General features: G+C 37.0%; 1 protein-coding gene across 2 annotated transcripts in view; it reads left to right on the forward strand.

The window, feature by feature from the left end:
• The window catches only part of LOC128936223 (cytochrome c oxidase assembly protein COX16 homolog, mitochondrial), a 44,251-nt gene that overhangs the window by 15,162 nt on the left and 8,810 nt on the right, over window positions 1-20,279 (forward strand). For both annotated transcript variants that reach the window (XM_054274979.1, XM_054274980.1), the window contains exon 3: window positions 14,998-15,060. In XM_054274979.1, the coding sequence (XP_054130954.1) occupies window positions 14,998-15,060 (63 nt within the window). The remainder of the gene's footprint in view (window positions 1-14,997; window positions 15,061-20,279) is intronic.

The following is a 20,279-nucleotide window of genomic DNA, read 5'->3' on the forward strand; positions in this document are numbered from 1 at the left end:
AAACTGACTTTTGAAGAACATTCCCTGATAAAGGTATTGAAGTCCAAGAGAAAATGGTGGTTTGGACCTTTGAGGGAGGGAGTATGATTTGGTTGAGGTGCATTGGGCTGGGGTAGCATTAGGGCTGGGGGGGAGACAGAGCCTACAGCTGCAGGTGGAGAGGGGCTGGGAAGGGGCTGCAAAATGAATTGTGTCCTCTTGTTCATTTGGGCTGGGTTTTGGGATCTTGGACTCCAGCTCAGCCAATGCAGAGGATAGAGAGAGCCTAGAGCTGCAGTTGAAGAGGGGCTATTAGAATGTGAAGAGTAGATAGCTCATCATCCATTTAGTTCATCTTTGAGTATCAGGACCTCAGATATGGCCATCTCTTGCAAAAGCAAAAAAGCCACTTCTATCTTCTCAGGATACCTAGATCAGTCATATACTCTCAGCACAATGAATGTCCTGTGTTTAAAGGAAGCTTGCTGAGGCTCTTACTGATGTAATGCTTGTTTATGCTGCTCAGAATTCCCCTGAAACTAATTGAGGATTTCTCCATTATCTGTTGTTGCCAAAATGTCCATTAATGGAGAAATCATTAGGTTAGGTAATTGTTCACTTTCTGAGAAGAATTTATGCAAATCAAAATTGCTTACAGAAAACCAGGTATGCTTTTGGGAAAACCATGTGGAATTAACAGAGAAGAAATTAGTAGGTTTGTATGGGCATTGTTCCAGATGCTTTTATTCATAAATGGAAGACTAGGCTCTTTCTTTGTATTTCTTCTTGTGTATGTAATTGGAGATGTTTATTTAATTTATATTTTTTACTGAAAATGTAATTTCTGTTAAACATACAGAAAATGTTTTTTCTAATTATATAATAATCAATTATTTTTATATACTGTTCACCCGTTGTTGTCATTCCAGGTGTTGTATAGACTTGCTGATTCAGATTTAGTTTTGGATATAAGAATTTTGGAACATGGGGTGTGGTCTGTACTACTGGCTAATCATACTGTACTGTAGAGAATTGAAGGGAAGTGATATATTAACTATCTGGAAAAGTTTATGCTTTCTTCCCATCAGTAAACTTTTTAGAGTGAGAGAGTTTTTAAGCTCCAAATTGACTCTTTTGAAGAAGTATCATTGCAGGGCAGGTTCTCAGACTTTTGGGATAGGATAGGACTGAATGAGTTCCTCCAGGGTAATGTGCAGCACTTCTAACAAAGCTGGAATCTCTATGCCATTTTGTTAGAAAAAAAAACATCAATTAACCTTTGAAGTCTGCAAATGTTTCCTGCTGTGGGTTATGTACAATAGTATTGTATACTTATCTCTTTACAAGCTATGAAGGTCTTGTTCATTTTTTCTTTGTCCTGTGCAAAGTGAGCACACCCCAAAAGTAGAATGCTAAGAAATAATACTAATGTTTTCTGCCTTAGTGAGGTAGAATGTAGAGGCAGTAAAGAGTCAAAATGATAGAATTTCAATTTCTCCTCCATGAGTTTTACCCTCAAATTGGTTGTTGTTTACATTTAAATATGTATGACACATTGCGTTCCAGGAGTTCAAATCCAGATGAAAATTAAGGTTCCTGACCTATTCTTTCACTATTCTCTATGAGCAATAAGCCTGTAAACCCAGAACGGGCATTAAAAGAATAGTGGTGGTGGTTGGAAGCATACTCAGTAAGCACACTAGGAGTGTAAAACCTGTTTTTTGTAGACTGAAGATTGCATTTAACATTTCTTAGCTAGTGTTTTTGACCAATTGACTGGCATGTAGCTATGTTGCTTATTGACACCTGTGGAGTGTTAGTGTTGCCATTGTGAGTCTTCATTTATTGTATGTTTGCTTTGTCTTAAGGTACTAGTTCAAAAAATTATGTAACTGTGAGGATCTCAGCTTTCATTTTACAATCCTGGACTTGAAGTGAGAAAAAGAGCGCATGTGGTGCGTAGATTATTCTGGAAGCCTTGCTGTCCTTTGAAAAATGAAAGAGAAAAGAAAGTAAACATGATCACTTAAGGCACTCTGACTTCTCTGGTTTACAGCAGTTCTCCTAGTGGGGCTCGATTGTGGTGGAAGCACGTTGACTGTCTGGTTGGTTATACTCAGTATTACAGGTTTAGAATGTTGTTAGTTTGGTCCCTGGTGCTGTTCTTTAACATTGTGTCTTTAATCTCATGAGTGGATGTCAGGAGACCCATGTCAGCAGCCTGTGATTTAAATAACACATACTGATCTCACTGGAAATTTTATATCCATCTTGTTCAGGTTCTCTCTTTAGCTACCTCCTGCACCACAGGCCTCCTCTCTGCCTATCTCACTTGCTTAGTCTGTGGAATATAGGTAATTAATGCTGCTCCACTTTACACAGGAAATAGGACAGTTAATTAAATCAAATAAAAGGAATTATTTAAATTCATATGAGTATTAAAAAACTTCCTCGGGTGAGATCCATTACTTCAGGTGTTCTGGGTCAGGGTGAAATAGCTAGGAAGAAATAGGAGCAGAGAGCTGACGGGTTTCCATGAGACTTTATGTCAAGCAAGAGCACATCAGACATTTACCTGAGAAAAGTGTAGGAAGTCAGTCCAGCATTTTCTCCTTGTTATAAGTGTATAGTTAAGAGGTGGTATCTGCCCATTAGAATGCTTTCATGTTGCTGTCAAAACATTGCTCTGTTCACACATGTACTGCAATAAGTTTCACATTGTTGAGTCCAGATGGGTGAACTGCAGCAGCACAGTGTTTAAATGAGGTTCAGCATCCACCCAAAAGGGAGTACATCTGCAAGTGACTGGACAAAGCTGTGCCTTGTTGCTGGCTGGCACATTCCTCTTGCTGTCCTTATGTAAACTGCCTCAGGTATGTCTGTGGGAGTTACACATATGGGCATGTCCTGGAGTAGTGCAGTAGAAATTTTGGTTGGTTATTGCTTCCATTTAACTTGCCTATAAAGTCCATCTGGACAGGATTTCTGTGCCCCAGGAGAAGTTTGGTTTACTTCTTCAGTTTGTGTGTTTCAGAAAAAAGAAGCATTACAGAATAAAATGTAATTTCAATGTTTAGTGTAGTGTTAGTAAGGTTTACAAATAATGTTGTGTTTCTGTATGTCACATCATTTTTTTTCTTTAAATAATATGTTTCATGTGAGGTGAAAATTCACTTAAATTCACAAAATCACTTAAACCTCTGAATATGTCTTTAGTGTTTAAAATCGCACAAATCATATGGGTTTTTTTAACTTAGATTTGTGGAATGTCAGTGGATTGTCTCCATCACTGCACATACTGCAAGCTACTGCATGAATCTGGTTTACTGAAGCTAACTTGTTTATCTTATTTGAGGACCTGCTTCTGTGTTTAAAACCAGTATTTGCTCTGTATGAAAGACTACCAAAGATACAAAGAATTTAACTGACATAGGTAGCAAGATGAAAAGGTGTATTTTTAATTTTCTTCCACAAACTTTTCTATTGACTGCAAACTGCAAGATACATGTATTGCAATTCCAAGGAGATAAGCATCCGTGTTTGAAATCCTGTTACACCTTGGTGTTCCCCAAGATCCTCAATCTGACCAAAACTTGATGAACTTCATTTCAAGGAGTAATGTGGATAGGGCAAGTCACTGTGATTGGAGCAGACTGGCAAAGCCCACAGTGTTTTAGTAATAATTAATGGACTTTACTGCTACCAGCCCAGATTGTCACATGCACTCAATTACCTTGTGTGTTCTGCAGGCTTTCTGCTTTATTTTCTTCCAAATGGATTTAGATGGATTAAGACTCATCCTCTGGGCTTCCTGATGTGCAAGCACCTCCTACCAATGTTAAGGTCAATTTAAATTACTGCTGTTAATACTCAAAAGACTCTAAATGGGTTCTCTGTATTATTAAAGATAGGGAAGTGAAATTTCAGTACCTACTCAGCTAAATCTAAATGTATGTTTGTGATACTGTGCACTATGTCAGGGTTTCATCTTGCTCATTTTTCCATTGTCTTAAGTGAAATGCCTGGTTTGAGATAGCTATCCAGGTAGTCCAGAAAGGAGGTTTGAGAGGAAATGCCCCAACATAGGTTCCATTCCGTTTTAAAGTAGATACTTGAGAAATATGTTGTCCTCTTTTGATGGATTGAAAAATAGAGAGATTGAGTTTGATATTTTATTATTACTCATTGCAGTGAGACAATTACCTTCCTTAGTGCATGAATATGGTTAGAATTTATTTGTGAACATCAGTGAAAAGTGAACAACAGGTGAGATAAACCTCTACCTAACTTCAAGGTGCAGACAATTTATGATTTTGTATATATTGTTAAGTGGGACTTAGTTTCTCAAGGAATGCCCTTCTACAGATGACTGGAGGAAGAGCCTAAGTAGAGACTTTATGCTTCAAGTCAAAAGTATAGATGAATAAAATTAGGTGAGATGAAGCCTGCCCTAGATACTTTTTTGCTGGAGCTTCTCTGGCAAACTAACAGATGTCTTGAAGGTAGAGGAACTCTTATTTAATCTGTTGTTTGTGCCTGAGGCATTCATGTTTTCTGAAGAATCTGATTCCATAGGAGTTTGTCTTTAAAACATCTTGCTTGATTTAAGTGTGAACAAAATCAGAATATCTTCAGTTGGTGTTTGGTGGAATATTTTGGGTGAGAAAGGTATCCTTTCTAAACCTGTCAGCCAAGGAATGTGGAATCTTTTTAGCATCTGGCACTGAACTTGGCAGAATAATCAAGTCTTCTTATCTAGCATTTTAGCATTTATTTATTTATAACTACATCTTCCTGTGTTAATTGGTTTCAGTAAGCTAATTACACAAGCGCAGCATGGCAAGGAATTGATGTTGGTGATTATTGTTTTCTGCTTTTTCTTTTCCTTAAGCAGGTCAGGTTGGCCTGGGTCTTAAGTCTAATGATAAACTGGCTAATTTTCTTGTATAAGTAAATTTAGTTTATTTTCAAAGACTAAATGCATTACTGAGCTTGCTCCTAGGTCATCCAAAAATTAAGAAAATAATACACTGAAATGTTTGGTGCTGTAGAGAATGTAAGGCCTACATTTAGGATTGCTTATAGGTGAGAAACTGCCTTTGTCAGTCAGTTACCTTTATATCATCAGGCACATTTTACTAAATTAAAGCAGACCTTGCTTTCAGGCATGGCCTGCTTAGTGGGAGGGTTTTGGAATTGTGTGTTTAGTCAGGCAGATTGGCTCATTGTTGATGGCTAAACAGGTACCCTTACAGTGACTTTGTTTCTATTTGCAGGCAGAATTTGGAACTTGTTACGTTTTTTGGTCATGGTTCAGAACTATCCAAGGTAGTAATTTCAGTCCTGCCATGTGGCACAAAATGAAAGGGGTAGCAAGAGCTTTTCATACCCAGTATTGTGGTGGTACCAGATGTTCAGATGTTTTCTCTCTCAATTCAGTCTAGAAGGATTGTATGGAAATGAGCTCTTTATCTATGTTATTCTTGACAATTTTGAGGTTCAGCTGCGAGTGTTTGGTTCATGTTTTTGCATTGATTTCAGCAAAAGCTAATCCATTTTACTTGAGCTCAGATGACTTCTCTACGTTGTCTGTGAAGAGCTGTCTGCTGAATTTGCTATGATACCAGACAGGATGTATGTTTCAGTTTTTCAGACATCCTTTCAGTTCAGCATATAAACCACCATTTTTCTGTAAAAGGCAACACCAGGGTCAACTCTGGGATTCGGTAAGGTTTTCGTTGCCACATTCTGAGGCTGACTCTGTGTGTATACTTTTGAATGGTTTCCAGTGATTGGATGATCTGGCTAGACCAGGTGGTTATTGTCACCAAAGACAGCTTACAGCACTGTAGGATGACTTTGAGTTAAGATATTACCTCACATTATTGAGCCTCTCTGTGATGAAATACAATATACATGGCAAGTACTAGGAGTTCTTTGTTTTAAACAGAAGCATTTTTTCAATTTTTTACTTGATGGTCGTTCTGTTCTCAAATTTAGATTCAGATGAAGCGAAGATTATTAACTGGAGAAACTCATTCTGATGCCATTGCAAGTGGAACTAATTTCAATACATAAAGTGTTGATAGCTTTTAGATATTTATATTTTAGATACTACCAAGAATTCTGCTTGGTTTATTTAAATCCCGTCACATTGCCAAAATTAATTACTGGTATTTTTGCCTTGCAATTGAAGTGATTACAAGTGTGTAACTTAGCTTCAGGCAGTTTTTAGCCAAAACATAATTAAATATCCAGCTGTTTTTCCCAATGCCTCCTTCAAGCACCAGAAAACATCTAGCTTTCCAGACTCATCTTGAGAAGCCAGTAGCCATGATGTCAGCAGATCCCAGTCCCTAGGATTTTCTGGAGCTCTAGATCCACTACCATTTTTACAAAGGAAATGTTCAAAACCTTTTCCCCGGCATGTGTCCATTTTAAGTGCAATTTCTGTCTAAATGGACCTTCCCTTTCTTTTCCTCTGTGTTTTGAGGCTTGAAGCCAAATGTTGCTGTTGCAGACTTCAGCTGTATGGCAATCTAAACAAGTAGAGCCCAAACTCGATTACAGAGAGGATGTAGGAATACAGGCTTTTCAGATACTGCTTAGAGAAGAGAGATTACTTGTCTTATTAGTATCTAAAATGTATGAATTAAAATATTTTGCATTCATAATTCCCGCTGATTTTAGTAGAATTGCTTTGTTAATGTTGTATGTTGAGCCCTTAAAAGAAAAACCCTTTGCTATTCATGTTTTAAACTTAATTACACCAGATTTTACCCTTGTAACTTTCTCTAAAATACCCATCAAAATGTCTGATCATTTGACAGGTTATTTATTAAAAATAGTGGCAAAATATCTTTCAAAACAAAATAGTGTGTGATGTACAAGTGTGTTGGAAAGACTAGTAATTTAAAGTATAATGATTTGGTAAATTAACAGCTTTTTATAAGCACAAAGTATTAGAATATGATTTTTCTTCTTACTATAAAACTTCACTAGATGTCAGTGTAGAAAGTATTTTCCCTTAAATGCAATGGGAACTGTAGAACAAGAAGTGTTAATTTCTTCAACACATGCAGATTTTAAGATGAGAGTTATTAGAATTTGGTAGTAATTTTTTGTAGAAATGAATTTTCAGAGCACTGAAAGCAATTTTGATGAGTTGACACTAAAAATTGTTTCTGTTCAAAAAGACATTAAAAAGTCAAAATTTGTTTCATTACTCAAAAATTTTCTGTAAAAAACAGATACGTACTGTAAATGAAAATGATGTTTTAAAACATAATTCACACCATTTTTAGGGTTAAAAATGGCAGACTTTTTGATGTTGTTTTATATGCTTATTTTCAGTGAGAAAAAAAGTTAATGTATATTTTCACATAGTTCAAGATAGGGCTTAGGCACTAACTTACACAGAGAAGAAAAAAATGCATATATATTTATAGATGTTTCACTCTGATTAGGGAAAGCATTCCTAATCTGTTGTGTGCTTGTGCTTGTTTTAACTGTGTTGTGTTTTTATATCATGTTTGAGGGATCAGACTATCTCTGTTCCTACGTGAGAAGGTTGATTCTTTGGAGTTCCTTGAGAGCTGGGTTTTTTGAGCATTTTTTGGTGTTATTTTCTTGAAGCTTCAGTGCTTTTATTGAAGGTTTAGTCTCCTATGAGATAGACTCTTCCCTTTAAATGAATTCCTTTGTGTTTCTGAACTGACGCACCGAGTGAAAAATAGCGGTTTGGCAATTGTGCGGTGCCTGTGGTTTCACTGGGGTTGAAGTGAGCTGCAGCCAGGAGGGGTTTGCAGGTGAGCCTGATTGAACAGCAGCGAGCACCTGGCACAGGTGTTCCTGCTGGTGTACAGAACTAACGAGGACACCCTCTCCAGTACTCCTCTGTCTGATAGTACAGCCCTGAAAAGATTCAGAGGAGATGAGCACAGACTGCTTCCATGCTGCCTTCAGCTGCCAATTCACAATTTCTCTCTTGAAGTTGCTTGCTTTGAACAGAAACTTAAGTGACCTTCATGTTTTTCAGAGCTACCACAAAGGAATTGATTCTGTGCCAAGATAGGATATGACTAAGGAAGCCATAAGGGAAAAAACCCCTCTATAAACTATATTTACACTAGTTTTCCAGCCTGGACTTGTATAGTAGGTACATAACCATTAAAAAGGAATCTTCAAAAAAATGACCAAAAAAAATTGACTTTGCTGGAGTTGCATCCAAAGTTGTATTTTGGATTGTTTCTAGCTGTTAAGTGTATTCTATTTAGAGGCAAAAGGGTGGGGTTTTTTTCCTAAATACTGGCATCACAAATTTACACCTTTTTTTTTTTTTCACCAAAAGGAACGTTTTTTTGTACTGAATTTTGCTGTGAAATTAAATTTATGCTAGCATACTCAGAGCCAAGATTTACAGCACTAATTTGGTATAAGTCATATAAATAAATGTGCAACTGAAAATCAAACTGGATGTGAAAGCATACCAAAATTAATTAAATGATGAGTACTTCCTGTTCAGAACTAAAAATTCTAGAGTCCTTGTTAGTTTCATTGACCTTATATGGGAGAAATCTAGATATGCCTAAATGTTTGTTGAAGTATGGGATAGTTTGGCCCTCATATTAGCTTTTAATTGCATTTCCCATTACATTATCACATAAAAAGGTACAGAGTTTGGGATTGTAGGTCTTTTTTTGATCAATCTGGAAGCAAGTACAAGGTTTGGATTTTGAGAGATCACTGGTGCCCCATGTTCTGTAAGTCTGGGAACTTCTGCTGTAACAGCAATTTATATTGCTCCTTTGGAAATGTCTGCATTGATTTCTGTCCGAGGCTGGATGAAATGGGTTTTTTTGTTTAGCTGTCTGTATTCTATGCAGATCATAGGAAAAAGTCAAAGGACACAAAGCTAGGGTTTACATCTGGTCTCAGCTGTCTCCCCACTGTGAGTGTTCTGATCCAGTCAATATTCTTGGATCATATCCTATGCAGTATAGAATCACAGAGTCATGGAGTAGTTTGGGTTGGAAGGGACCTTAAAGATCACCGAGTCAGCCCCCTGACATGGGAAAGGACACCTTACTCTAGACCAGATTGCTCAAAGCTCCATCCAACCTGGCTGCAGTTACAGGGATGGGGCATCCACAGCTTCTCTGGCAACCTGTTCCAGTGCCTCACCACCCTCACAGGGAAAAAGGCAGCCTTATGTAAGTGGTTTTTGTGTATTAAATATTTAAGTAATGTAGCTGAAGGATTGTTGTGAATGAAGTTGCACAAAAATGGTATGTTTTGTTTTTCCTTGCCCTTCTCTGTTACCTAAGACTGTATGCCAAAGAGCTTGGCGTAAGTACAACCCTTGTTGTACCTTACAACCTCTACAAGCTTTGTTCCTTTAATTTCTTAAGTAGAACAGCACTCAGCTTGGCTGTAGTTTACACTGCATTTCCTGAGTCCTGGGATTTATCCTCTCCCATCCACTGCTTCTCACTCTGCTCATAAACCACAACTTAGAATATTTATGACACAGATTTCTGTAGCAATTTATGGGAGTCTTCTCAAGGAAGATTAAAGTTGACTGATCCACTCAAGATTGCTGATTTTCCATTTAGAGGAGTTAGGCATATGATAAATGTTTTCAAAGAAGATACGCTGTGGGAGAACTAGAATTGGTGATTATGGTTTACTCTTAAGTTTAAAAAATGGGTGGGGAGAACAAATTGAAAAATTTCATAGAAACAGTAATTTTGTGGACTCTCTGTACTGTGGCTACTGCAGGAAAACTGTTCCCATGCTGGGAAGGGCAGATAAAAAATGAAAATCTCAATCCTAATTCATGTTCATTAAATTCAGGCCACTGTCTTCTCCCATTTCCAAAGCTGAAATCTTTTTCAGTGGGATAGTATTTTGTGGAGGACAGGGTTGGAACAGAAACTCGTGTTTTAGTAAAAATAACAAACTAGTTTTAGGGTAGAAATATCTTCTGCTGTTTTTCTGGAAATGCTTGCTAAAGGGAAAGTTCTGTAAAACTTTGACATGCAAATATTTGGTCAGTACCTGCCAGGACATAAGTATACAGTGTGCTGCAGTGACTGGTGTGAGAGGAGGCTGTTAAAATCACAATCCTCTTCTCATGATGTGGCTGTCTCCTGACAGTTTCCTTGTGTAGTAACTGAACCCATCATTTTAGAAGGTGTAATATATTCAAGTCTTGGTTTGCTCTAAAGCCCATGGCCACAAGTAGTACATGGACAAATAACCAGTAATGTTTATAGCAGAGAAAGGCTGCTTGTGAAGATGGGCTGTTTGAGTTATGGATCCAGGCATATGTGTTCTGTGGACAGTTGGGATGCTACCCCGAAAATAAGAATGTGAGTCAACTTGGTGGTCCTCTCTGAATGCTCAACAGGAGTGACACTGCTATTCTGCTTTGTATTCCTGTGTTTAGCAGAACAGTATAATAATTTGGGTTGGAAGAAACTTTCAAAACTCTTTTAGTACAGCAGTCCTGCAAGGAACAGGGAGATTTTCAAGTAGATCAGATTGCTCAGAGCCCCATCCAGCCTGACCTTGAATGTTTCCAGGCATGGGGCATTCGCCACCTCTTTGGGCAACCTGGGCCAGTGTCTCACCACGCTCATTATGAAAAGCTTATTTCTTATACCTCATCTAAATCTGCTGTCTTTTATTTTAAAACTGTCAGCTCTTGTCCTGTTGCTACACAATTTATTAAAAAGTTTGTCTGTCTTTCTTGTTAGCTCCCCTTAGTGGAAGACCACACTCAGGTTTCCCCAAAGTCTTCTCCAGAACGAGCAAACCAAGTGTTCTTAGCCTATCCCCATATGGAGAGGTGTTCCATGCCTCTCAACTTCAAAATGGATAGTGATGTATTCTTTGGGTTCCCTTGGGGAAGAGCTATCCTTTCCTAATCCTGGAGCTAAAGTTAGTGGCATTCACAAATTTCTCAGTTCCTCTCTACCAGTATTATTTGTTTCTGAGCCAAATGAACTGTGGTCAATGAGTATCAATACAAAATTGTTAGCAGAGAATTTTTTTAGTAGCAGCACTTTGAGGTTTATAAATGTACCAAAAATACTTATGTCACAAACAAGAAATCCTCTTTACTGAGATGAGTGTGTGTTTTTCACAGGGCACTGCAGGAGTCCCTGGTTTGGCAGGGGCTGCAAGCACCAGTTACTCCTGCTTTGCTGTGTGATGATGTCTGCACCCCAAGGTGCACTGTTTTTAACACCTAGAAATGCTGTCCAGGTTTAATTGAAAAACTGAGATGTCAGCCTTAAAATGAGAAGCATCAGCCTCATTTCAAAAGTTTCTATTACAACCTCGAGTAGCTGCCTACTAAGAGTTCTAAGAATGTTTCTGTGCTTAACCTCTATTACTTTTAGCTGTTAAAAATCTTTTTTAAGTCTGTTTCTTTGGGAACCTTTTGAAGTTAAGTAAGGGTAAATCTGAAGGAATGGTGGGAGTGTGAAATGGGACAAAATTCTAATTTGAAACCTGGATTCTTAAACCTTTCCTGAGATTTTTCTATATTGTACTTGCCCTCGCCTTTTCAGTTGATGTAATATGAGATAAGCCTGTATAATGCAAAATATGTAGAATGTTTTATTCATTTTTACTGCAAGTGCTAAAAAGGAAAAAAACACCCTAGAAAAAGAAAATAAGTAAAGCCTTTAAAAATTGTATTTATAGTGTTGATTTCAAAGCCTTGCAGACAGCATCTCATGAAGATTGTCTAAATACTTGCATCAAGTATTTCAGTAGTCTTTCAGTAAGAATTTAATGTGAAGTTCTGCTGTAACTGCACATGCACACATCTTTGGATTCTACATTTAGAGATAAACTCTGAATTTAAATGAATCTTAGAGGAGTAGCTGAGATTTGTGGAGCAAGAGGAGTCCTCTAGTGTAAAGGAAAATCTTTTCTGTTCCTTCCTGCCTCCTAAATACTGGTGGAGAGGACACTGTCAGACTGTTATGGCATTTGCGCTTTGTCTGCTGTCATCATCATATTTGCTAATACAGATTTGTATCTGTAATTTAGCTGAAAATTTATTTGCCAGTGCATAGCTGAATACTTCTAGCTCATTTGGCAGTATGTGTTGGCATAGCAGTCATCATGGAAGCAAAATATATGTTTGTATTTGGGTCTTGTGGCAGATGTGTAATACAACAGAGCTACTGCTCTGGCATGGCCACTTTCCTGGCTCTACCCCCATTTGAAGTGTTCTCTGGTTATGATCTGTGATTGTGGCTCATATTGATGTTTATCTGCCTTTTCAGAATGAAAATAGCATATGTCATCATTCACTTTTCCTTTTTTTTTACACAGTGGAAACAAAACTTTTTAATACGCTTCTTCTCAACTTCTATACAGGTTCCTAAAACAATTTATAACCCACCCATCTCATTTGGTAGCTGAAAAGCTGGGGTTTGCAGTCAAGGCATTAGAAAGTGCAGGTGACTGAATTACTGCACCAGCTCAAGTATGTTTAAATTATTCTGTGTGAGTAAGTATGTATGTAGGGGACAAAAAAGATAAAGAGAAGAGGAAATATATACTTGCTCCTCTTTTTTACTTTTTTTTTGGTGGAACTTGGGGCAAAAGAATGAGTTTTGTGGAGTGAGCTTAAGGTGTATATGAAGTTTGCCCTCAAAACATGGTTTAACTTGTCTTTTTGGGTAACTTAATTTCCCAAATAAAATTTCTGCTTCCAAAGAAGCAGCACTCCGTTCATTTTGCATTTACAGAGTATTTTTTAAAAAGAAATTTCAACTAGGCTTCTTCATTTCTGACTTTTTGTTAATATTAAAGTTACAGCATCAAATCGGAATGCTGTGTCTCAGTTTTAGCTGTCTTTGTGAAGGCAGAGCAGAGTGAAGACAGGAGAAAGTCTGAAGACAGAAAGGGCTGGAAGGAAGGAGAAGCAGCAGTAGCTTAACTGATTGTTTGCCTTTGCCTTACACAAATGTGGCCATGCAAACACCACACATTAAACAAACATACTAAAAATTGATAAAATGAACCTTGATAATAGGATCTTGAACTGTCTTTGTAAGTTAAATTCTGGCTGTATTTAATTAAGTAAAAACAAGGTTTCAACCATGGTACTTTGCCTTACTGTTAAATGGACAGAAAATGTAGGATAAAATAAAACTGTTGCTGCCTTACTTACTGGAGCTTTAATTTCCCCTAGTCCATATGTGTATTGTGAGAACACAAAGCATAACAAATAGTGTTTGCATTTAGTTCTGAATACAGTGAGGTCCACGATCACTCTTCTCTCTCTGAAAGCAAGCTTCAAAGCCTGTCTGGCTGCCCAGAGACTTTGCATTTCTGCACATGTGATGGATGAGTTCGTTGTTCTAATAAAGCATGGCTGTTGTTGGAGGTCATGGTCACAGGAGAAACACAATCCATCTTTAATGAGGGGCACTTCTACAGAGGCCTTGGATGCCAAGACAGAGAGGGAGCATTTAATTTTTTATTTGATGTAGAAGGCCAGTGCAGAGACACTATCTTGTTTTACAATTCTTTTTTTTTAATTGCTAAGAAGGTGGGAGCTGTATCCGGTACAAACATTAACCATTTTAGATATTTTGGCTTAGGTCCCAAGTGTAATGAATCTGGAGGTTGCAAATGTGTGCATTTCTATGGCTAGATCGCTGATGAGGTAGGGAAATCAAACCTCTGGCCATGCACAGATGGTGTTAGACTTGCCTGTGAGCATCCATCCTTAGGAACTGAGGTCTCACAGGCTGCATGCTAACTAGCAGACAGTGCCTGTAATCAAGGGGAATATTATGGCCTAGGGAAATTCTTCAGAGCAATTCCCATCAATTCACATAGTGGATGTGTATTTGAAGTACCTCTGATAAGTAGGAACTTGTGTTAGAAGAGAATCTGAAGGTGGATCTTCTCATTGGCTGGGCAAATTCTGTTACATGTATGCCCTCCTTTTTGTTTTCTAAACTATTTGTAGATGTTGGGCCTTGATTGTGATGAGGGTTATTGGGCCCTTTTTGTTCAGATCAAGAAGCAGCAAATTAAGAGTAACAACTTTTCTTCACTGGATTAGTTATAGTTGGAGTAGTGTGCAAGGGATATAGAATTACACACATTACCAGTCTCCTTATGCATTTATTTTGGTTTTTAAGCTCTAAAAATGAGATTGTTCTTTCACGGTGAATTTATTTGGTATTTTAATTATATTGCCTAAAGACTATGTCTGAATACTGTGTATGTGGCTGTCTGAGAAGAAGGTAAAACGCTTTCTCTAAATGTAAAGAATGCTAATTATCTTCTTCCCCTTAGCTTCTGCTCTAAGACCTGTGGGAGACAGGCGTTATTTAGCAAAGGGAGGGATGAACATCACTTCTTCCAGGCTCAGAAGAAGTTAAAACATGAAATGTGTCTGCTGTGGTTCATTGACGTGTCTGTTCTTAGATTTGTTCTTTCAATAAGCATCTCTGAAAGGTGGCAGGAAATACCAGCACTGTCAGTACAGAATCAAAACTGGGAAAGAGCTGTGTGTTCACCAGAAAATTGGAAATGCAACTCATGCTTAGACTTTGAAAACCAGAAAACATTCTATGCCTATTCCCTGAATTCAACATTGTATGCCTATTCCCTGAATTCAGCATTCAGGAGTATAATATATTCCACAATCCCAATTTTATCTTTCTTGTGCTTGTTTCATTTATTTAGGCTTTGTTTAGTTTAACAGTTTTAAACTAAACAGGTACAGATTTACCAGCAAGTGTTGGGCTATAGTGAAAAATGTGGTTTTAATATTTAATAATTTGGCAGTTAACCGGTTTCTTTTCAGCCCAATTCTTGTGTTGTGTTCATTGTTCTGATATTGGAACAAATAAACTCTTTTAGAAGAGAGGAGGGTTTGCATGTACCAGTATTCAGTTTATTTGAGGTAAAGGTTTCTTTAAAAATACACTCTTAAAAGCAAACATTTTTGCTGTATTTTTATTTGTCTTTCAGGTTGATCCAGCTTTGAAAGAAAAATTAAAACAGAACCCTGTGACACTGGAATCTGAATATGAGGTAAAATAAATTTGTTGCCTGGGGCCCATAACCTTGGCTACCCTTGATTACTCTGGCCGCTGGTGGGTCCTATCTGTCCCTAACTAAAATTAGATCAACCATCTGCCTTTGACTCACTGATGTCCAATAAAAACAAGGATTTATGTAAAGAAAGGTTTTTGAACACACAGTGCTTCTTTCTGAACACAGCTTTACTTTGATTTCCAGGCATCAAGTACAGTGGTACCAATAAATTCACTATTTCTGTGGTTAACCTAGTTTATAAATGTAGAGCTGATGTTGACCTTAGAGGGAGTGTGTGTGAATGTAAGTCAGCACTTCTACTGCACGAGTTTGGATGATCTTTAGACCAAATTTCAGAACAATGTGCACAATGTACTTTATCTTATTTCTTCTGTGTCTTTGAAACAACTGTCATTCCTTTTACATGGTTTCAGAAAATTTTATAGAAAAATAGTTCACTCTTCCCTCAACACTGCATTTTCTTCAAATATTACTGAGTTCTAAAGTGTCTGTTTTAACCAGTTCTGTATCCAGAGTCTTATAAATTTTCAGGCCTACAAAAAGCCATGTTAGAAAAACTGGAAAAAGCTTCCTTGTGACCAGAAACAAGGGATAAAGCTATTTAAGATTATTCTTAATGTTTTAAAATTAATTGAATCAAATGTCCAACTAACACTTCATCTATCTCTGTGGCCTTTATGCTGAACACAGATTTTTGTGTTCTTCCCATACCACATTTCTGTCACAAGCCTTTGAAGATCTCGATTGCATCCATTGCTCTCATACTTAGGTATCCAAATGGCAGTACCTGATCTTGATAATAAAATTTTACTATTTTATTACTCTTTTGTAATTTGTCTGAAATAAAAATAAAACTTACTTTTTATACTTTCACAGGCCTAATTTCACAAAATATTTACTGGTTTTTACCATTATTGCAAATAGTTTTGGGCTTCCCCCTGCTATAAAGAATTGTGCTTTCTGGTGCAGGGAATAACAAGATGGAAAGTTCCAATGGAGACTCAAAACTTAAAAATTCATTAAGTTCTGATTGCTTCTGGGATTACTGTCTCTCAGTTTCCATTCAATATATTGTAAGGCTGCTCTGATTTGTTTATGTGGAAGAAAAAATGAAAAGAACCACAAGCAGTAAAAAGAACCACATCTTAAACTCAATATCTAACCTCAGAATCAACAAATCTGTATTCAGATATACCAGTCTTTCTTCAGAAGATGAGTAAATAGGTTAAGGAAAATATTTAAATAGCCATAATTCCATTATCTTTATGGATAAATCAATGCTAATAAAATACATCTGGCATAACAATATATTACAAGCCTTCTTAGGTAATGAGACTCTTTTCTGATGGACAGAAATGACAGAAGCAATCTTACTTTTTCTTAATCTAAACTGTAGAGAGTTCCCAGACTGAAATTCTTCCAGAGTAGTGCTTGGGTGTTATAGAGGGCAGGTCAGTTCAACAAAACAAATGGATTTGCATAATGAAAATAGATTTGGATTATTGTTTTGAAATCTTATATCAATATATACTTTATTATGGGCACCAACTTGCAAATACAGTTTAATTTCTTGCTTCAGTGAAACTTGTGAAACTACCAGCAGTCCTGCACAAAGTTTGCAGGCTCCACGCTGCTGAGTGTGTGACAATTTTAAGTCACTGTTAGCTCTGTATTCTGGTGGATAAAATCTAACCAATCACCCAGTTGCAGCTAACATTTAGGAGTAGTTTTCTGTGGACCCCATCTTTTCCAGACTAGAGGGGTTTGGCTGGACGTTTTTCTCCTTTCTTTATTTTTGACTTGTCCAAAATACAGCTCTTAGGAACACCTTCTAATTCAATATATAGGTCACATTGAAGGATTACACTGGTGGCTGTTACTAAATATGGTGTGATAAGAGATCAAGGGCAGTTGAAAAAAAGTTGCTGTTTTGATATGTAAAGCCTTATTTTACAATATTATTAGCATTATATCTGCAGTTGTTACTGAGGATACCATGCCAGCTCATTTGAAGCATGGTTGCCTGATAAATGCAAATGTCCTTTGGTCCTCCCCAAGATCTTACTGTCCTTACAGAAGTGTACATATTGAATTCATACTGAATTATTCTAGAATGTCATAATTTCTTCTATAAGCATACATACATGCCCCTAAGGGCATATTGCAAGAAGTAAAGACATTTCCAATATTTCAAACATGTTGAAGTCTGCATTTTGTGGTGGTCATGGTGGTAAAAAGATATAATCACAGACCTAAATTATTGTGAGGAAATTAACATGAAGACATTTTCTTACCTTCTCATTTACTAAATTATATCTTCTCAAACTATAAAAGGAATGTTTCTGGTCAGGATACTATTTTGAGGAAGGAAGAATTTACATGTGTAATTCATACTGCATTTCTTGTATCTCGGATCTGTTAATAATGGCATTTATCTTGTGTCTTGGGACATGCCAGAGGAGCAAGCTACCTTTGCATACACTCTACCTTTGCAATTGTTTATGCATTCCTCTCACACACTTTTGTGTCCTCATATGACCAATTAGACCCTGCTGCTCCCCTTTGCTTAATAAATCACAGCTCTGTCCACTAGTGATGCTGGTACTAATGTGAATGTAGTTCTGCTGCTGAGCTGAGCCTTGCAGAACACACTGTAAAAAATGTCAAGTGTTTGACCTGTGACAAAAGCCTGAGTATTTTATTTGAAAGGACAAAAATTTATTTGAAAAAGGGAGATAAAAAACCTGATTATGATGATGAGTGAAAACCATTCTCGTGGTTGTTTAACAGTCATAGTACATTCCTCTTCATGTGTTTAATGCAGTCTCAAAATAGCATTCCTTATTCTAGCACTTGGTTTCTGTACTTCTGTGAAATTAATGGTCTAATGAGCACTAAAAAATCTGGCCTCAGTTACATCAGACCCCAAAATATAGAATTGTTGTTAGGGGTTTTTCTAGCAAGTAAAAGCTTCCTTAAGAATTTACTAACATTTTGCCGTGGAAAAAAATCATTTAAGTTTGAATCAAATATGTGATATTCAGTGGGAATCAATAGCAATTGAAAGTAGAGGAAAAAATATTCCGATAAATAAAAACGTGAAGGATTGCTATGGAAACAGTAAATGAGTTAGTCATAAAGCAGGGAAGACTGATAAAAGATGCTAAGGGCATCAGAGCTGTCTGATAAGTAATCTGACAAAGATAGGGGTAAGAGGATGGTGTTGCAGCAAACCAAGAATAAAATAATGAGGATGTAAAATAATGAGTAACCATGTTGACAAACTAGCAACATTTGAAAACGTATCTGTATTTTTTTAGAGAAAAAAGTTCTTTGTATTTGAATCAGCTGTGCTTCCAAATCCCTTAATAATCAAACAAGATGTTAAATACCTACTAGACTCTGATGGTTTATAGCTATGTTCTAGGAATGGTCTTGGAAGACTTCAGTGGTTGCTGAAAATTTCAGTCTGGGAATGATGGTTCTCTGGGAATCATCACTAGGCAGAAAGGTGATACTATTAAAAGAGTTCTGGGAAATTTGGGGCATTCAGGTACTATTGGGTACTTTTTTCAGTGATGTGAAAGAAATTGTGAAATCATTACTAATGTGCAAGTGATATGAAAATATTGCAATAGTGAAACTATGGCAAGGCAGGGAGAGAGAGCTGTTCATATAACTTGCTAACATGGACCCATTAAAAGTACTTTTAGAGTAGCTGAAGTTATTTATTTCAAAAACTGAAAATGCAGAGTAGACTGCATTCTGAAAAGCAGCAACTATGAAAAAGATTTAGGAGTCGGTGAATAAATAATTCAACTTGATCTAGTGTGATGTTGTGGCATGAAAGCTAATTCAGAGTATGTATATGAACAGGAATGGTAGATGTAGGAACAGGTGATTTTACTTCTGAGTGTGGCACTGGTGAGGCTGGGACTGAAATTCTGGTTCTCCTTTTGGTATCTGTGTTTTGAACAGGGCTTTAAGAACAGATTGCAGAACAGGCTGACTGTACTAACTTAGGGCTCTAAAAATTCCTTAAAAGAAAGTTAAAGATTTAAATAATATGAAAGGGACTGAGAAGAATGGTGTTTTCATATAAATACTTCCATAGGAAGAGGGTCATAGGAATTGAATATTTTTTACTGCCGAAATTATAGTAAAATTAGAAGTAAGGTCTGTTCTTAATAGCTGGGAAGATCATTTGAACACAACAGCAAGAAAAATGAGTCTTCTGTGTTTCAGAATATCAAAACTAAAACTTTACAAGGTTTTCCTTCAACTCGTTGCAATGGACATAATAGTCAAATGGTCTGCAAATGGTCAGACTAGAGAATGCTGCTTTCTTGACTTAAAGAGTATGAATGTTGAGAAGGTTTCACTCCTAATAATTTGATAAATCACAAAAAGTCAACAATAATTCTGGACAGAAGTTTTTTAATTGTTTGTCCTGAGGATTACAGCAAAAGACTTGTAATTGCAATATTAAAATGTATATTGAGGACAGTTGAAAAATGTAGGTATTTGGATAGGTGTTTTGGGAATATAACCTATATATTTACTGTCTTAAAAGAAGAATTTAAATAAGCTCTTCTGAAAAAGACTCAGGCCACTCATTGCTTATTTGACATAACTTCAGGGATCGTGGTGCCAGCAGAATGGGTGAAACCTTTTTTTCAGCGACTGACAGTGTAGGAACACAGTAATTGCATCCAAGTGTGTGGACAGCAGGAGTGCTCTAGAAAGAAATTCCTGGATGCCAGTCATTGATATCTGCAAGTGTCTTGTTGCTGGCATTATCAGTACCAGAGGATTACTGATTTTGTTGCTGTTCAAGAATTAACAGATTAGTGTACTGAATTGATTTACTTCAATGTCTGTGAAGATAGTGGTGGCTAAATGCCTTGAGCTGTTTGAGAGCTGATGGAGATCTTGGGAAAATATCCCTCCTTAGTGACTGTCATGACAATAAATATGTTTAGATAAATGAAGAGGTTGAGATACTTTTCTTCTTCATTTAATCACTCTGTTCCTTCCATGCACTCTTCTTTCTTGGTGCATTGTCCAGCCTAGCCATCAGATTCCAACTGCCCTCCATGTTGTGTCTGGGACAAGCTGAGTTTCTTGTATTTCAGTTTATTCACCTGTGACATGCTTTTTTATGTTTTTATTTCATTGTGAGTCTTCAACACAGT

Source organism: Melozone crissalis, unplaced genomic scaffold (assembly GCF_028551555.1).
Source record: "Melozone crissalis strain CALT ecotype California unplaced genomic scaffold, PUWL_Pcris_2 ptg000018l_1, whole genome shotgun sequence".
NCBI lineage: Eukaryota > Metazoa > Chordata > Aves > Passeriformes > Passerellidae > Melozone > Melozone crissalis.